Source organism: Sinocyclocheilus rhinocerous, unplaced genomic scaffold, assembly GCF_001515625.1.
Source record: "Sinocyclocheilus rhinocerous isolate Xijiao unplaced genomic scaffold, SAMN03320098_v1.1 scaffold1065, whole genome shotgun sequence".
Classification (NCBI taxonomy): Eukaryota; Metazoa; Chordata; class Actinopteri; order Cypriniformes; family Cyprinidae; genus Sinocyclocheilus; species Sinocyclocheilus rhinocerous.
Window position 1 is genome coordinate 1,676,663 of NW_015628720.1, and position 2,940 is coordinate 1,679,602.

The following is a 2,940-nucleotide window of genomic DNA, read 5'->3' on the forward strand; positions in this document are numbered from 1 at the left end:
GTGGAATGGTGCGCTGTGATTGGTTGAGCGGATATATCGCATTCTGCAGAAAGGGGAGACTGGCGTTTGTCGCGGTTTGGAAAAAAAGGGAGAAAACATGACAGAATAACTCGGTGGATATCGCATTTTGTGTAAAATTAAAAATGGACTTTTCAATACCGACCAGATACAATACTGATTTTGGCGGAAACTCAATTTTTTTAAAAATTGCGTTTATCGTGTTTTGGAACCAAACTCTTCATATATATATATAAATATATATATGTGTGTGTGTGTGTGTTTGTATGTTAAAATATGTGCGTGTAGTTTACATTTTTTCCCCATTATATTAGGCATTTTAATTAAGTTGGAATATTTTATACCTTTTAATTAAGTTAGAATATTTTATTACATGAAATTACCTTAATTGAATCATAAATAAATAAGGAAATAAACAAACAAACAAATAAATAAATAACATATTCAAGTGTAAATGACTTTTTTATGTGTAAATTACGTTTTTTTGTTTGTTTGTTTGTTTAAATCAATTAAGTTAAAAAAAAGGCCCCCCTACGGCCCCCGGTTGAGAAACACTGTCCTAGACGGGAAAGTAATCATGTTTCTGTTGTACCTGTTGGAGATTCACTGAGACTACAGGTGGAGCGTCGGCCTCTGCGCTGCAGGAAGCGATCGCTGACTTTCTTGGCCTCCTCGAGCAGCTCCAGATTCTTCTGACGATCCTCTTCAGATAACTGCAGCTCAGGAAGCTGATCCTTCACCAGGTCTATCACGTGTCCATCATCATCTCAAACACAAATACACACACACAACCTAAACACAGCTGTAACACACACCAACTCGCCAACTCGTAGGAAGAAAGTAAACAGAAATCAAAGTGGAAACGACTTTAAGCTATCCTACTGCAGCTGTCCATAATGCATTACTTTAATGCTTTAACCAAATGTAAACACATAAAGTTACAAACATTTTATCTTATAATATGCCATTTGAAAACAAATGTCTCTAAATACTAAATAAATATCTAAAGCAGTAAATTTTCACATTGGAGTGTGTAGTTGAACGTACCCACTGCGGTGATGGGACATGAAGATGCAGAGTTTCGGGAGAGACGAGGCCTAGGGCTGTGTGGTTTGACACAGATTAAAACAAAACATTAAACCAACATTAAACCAACACATTCTCAACATAACCGAGCAGGTTTATATTCAGCTTAAGTACAAACAGTGACTCTTTATGAGATTTTACACTGTCTGAAGTATTAAAACTGCTGTTTAAAGATTGGACAATAAAGATTTTTGGTAATCTTTTAATGGCTCTTGACATGAATACCTTGCTTTCTCCAGAGGACAGGGCTCTTGCTTGCTGACTTGTCTTGGAAGCACAATAGCTGGTGGAGTCATGGTTACATTCACCATCTTGCTTTTAACTGGAGCATACTACAAAAAAAACAAAAAAAAAACAAGGATGCTTCACTGGCTGGCTGTAATGTTTTTGGTCACATTCTTGGAGAGCAGTGAGGCTGAGGGTTTTACATTTTTTAAACTGACACTTTTACTTTTGAAGAGTTCAAAATATTTTGCTAAATATTCACATTCGGCATGATAATGTTAATTCAAGAAGAATTGGGGAATGTTCCCATTAAACTAAATGTGATCCGGCCTGTTCCTGTTTTAACTCACTGACGTGATACAAACAGAAATGTGGAATAAAAAGGCAAAAGTGACACAAAAGCTTGAACTTGCACATAATAAACAAACTTTTAAACACAAAAGAAGATATTTTGAAGAACACAGGTGACCAAACAGTTTTTGGTAGCAATTCCATAGAATTCTTTCTATACTATGGAGGTTACCAACATTCTTCAAAATATCTTCTTTTGTGTACAATAGAAGAAAGAAACTCACAGGTTTGGAACAACATGAAGGTGAGTAAATGATGACAGAATTTTCATTTGTGGCACAATGCAAAAATGTATTTTTGTGTCAGAAAATATGACAGGGGATGTCAGGGATGCATGGCATATCAGCACTATATCGGTTACAGGACAATATCAGTTTTTAAATTCAGTTTCAGTAGTGGCCGATACTGGATATTTTTAGGAGTCAATATTTAATTGTTTCTGTCTAATTTAAAATTTAAATACTGACACATCTAATCATTAAGACAGTATATTTTGAATGTCTTTTTAACTTATTGCTTTTTTGTTGTTATTTTAGCCATAAATCTAGCTAGCTACTAGCGACTAGATTTGTGCTTGAGAAAAGGCCAACACAAAAATTAAATCTTAATTCAATATATATAACTGAAACAATTCTTAATATTGTATGCAGACTATGCTTACTTAAGTGCATATTTCGACCAGAAAACAAGACTAATTATGATTTTTTTTTGTAGAGTACTGCAGCGGCAAAGAAGAGAAATTAAGAGCAAACAGTAAGATGTGATGATTTTTCAACCACAGCATTCAGTCCTGAGGCAGTATGGGAAATTTCCCAACTGTACTGTGCAGCAGGTCCACTTTTTTAGCCCCTGCACAAACAATTTCACACATGCCAGCTCAAAACCCTTAGCTTTATCCCATGGGAAAAACAACATGTTGCGATAACATCCCCTTGACGAGAGGAAGCAAAATATTAGTCTTTGCAATAGTCCAATTACACTGTTGTTTTTCTTTTTTTTTCATTATTGCGTAATTCTGTAACTACTGATTTATAATTGGTCTATGTAAATACTTGATTTTTTATTAAGGGGGTCATATGATGAGATTTCAAGTTTTCCTTTCTCTTTGGAGTGTTACAAGCTCTTGGTGCATAAAGAAGATCTGTAAAGTTGCAAAGACTAAAGTCTCAAATCCAAAGAGATATTCTTTATAAAAGTTAAGAGTCAACCACACCTACCTAAAACGGCTCGTTCTAACACGCCCCCACATACCTACGTCAC

The 2,940-nt window shown here is 35.2% G+C and overlaps 1 protein-coding gene across 1 annotated transcript in view; it reads right to left on the minus strand.

Moving 5' to 3' along the window:
- The window catches only part of LOC107738352 (protein MRVI1-like), a 53,555-nt gene that overhangs the window by 20,609 nt on the left and 30,006 nt on the right, over window positions 1–2,940 (minus strand). Inside the window, exons 13-15 of the mRNA XM_016550099.1 lie at window positions 1,330–1,436; window positions 1,066–1,121; window positions 611–784 (exon numbers count right to left, since the gene is read on the minus strand). Of these exons, the coding sequence (XP_016405585.1) occupies window positions 611–784; window positions 1,066–1,121; window positions 1,330–1,436 (337 nt within the window). The remainder of the gene's footprint in view (window positions 1–610; window positions 785–1,065; window positions 1,122–1,329; window positions 1,437–2,940) is intronic.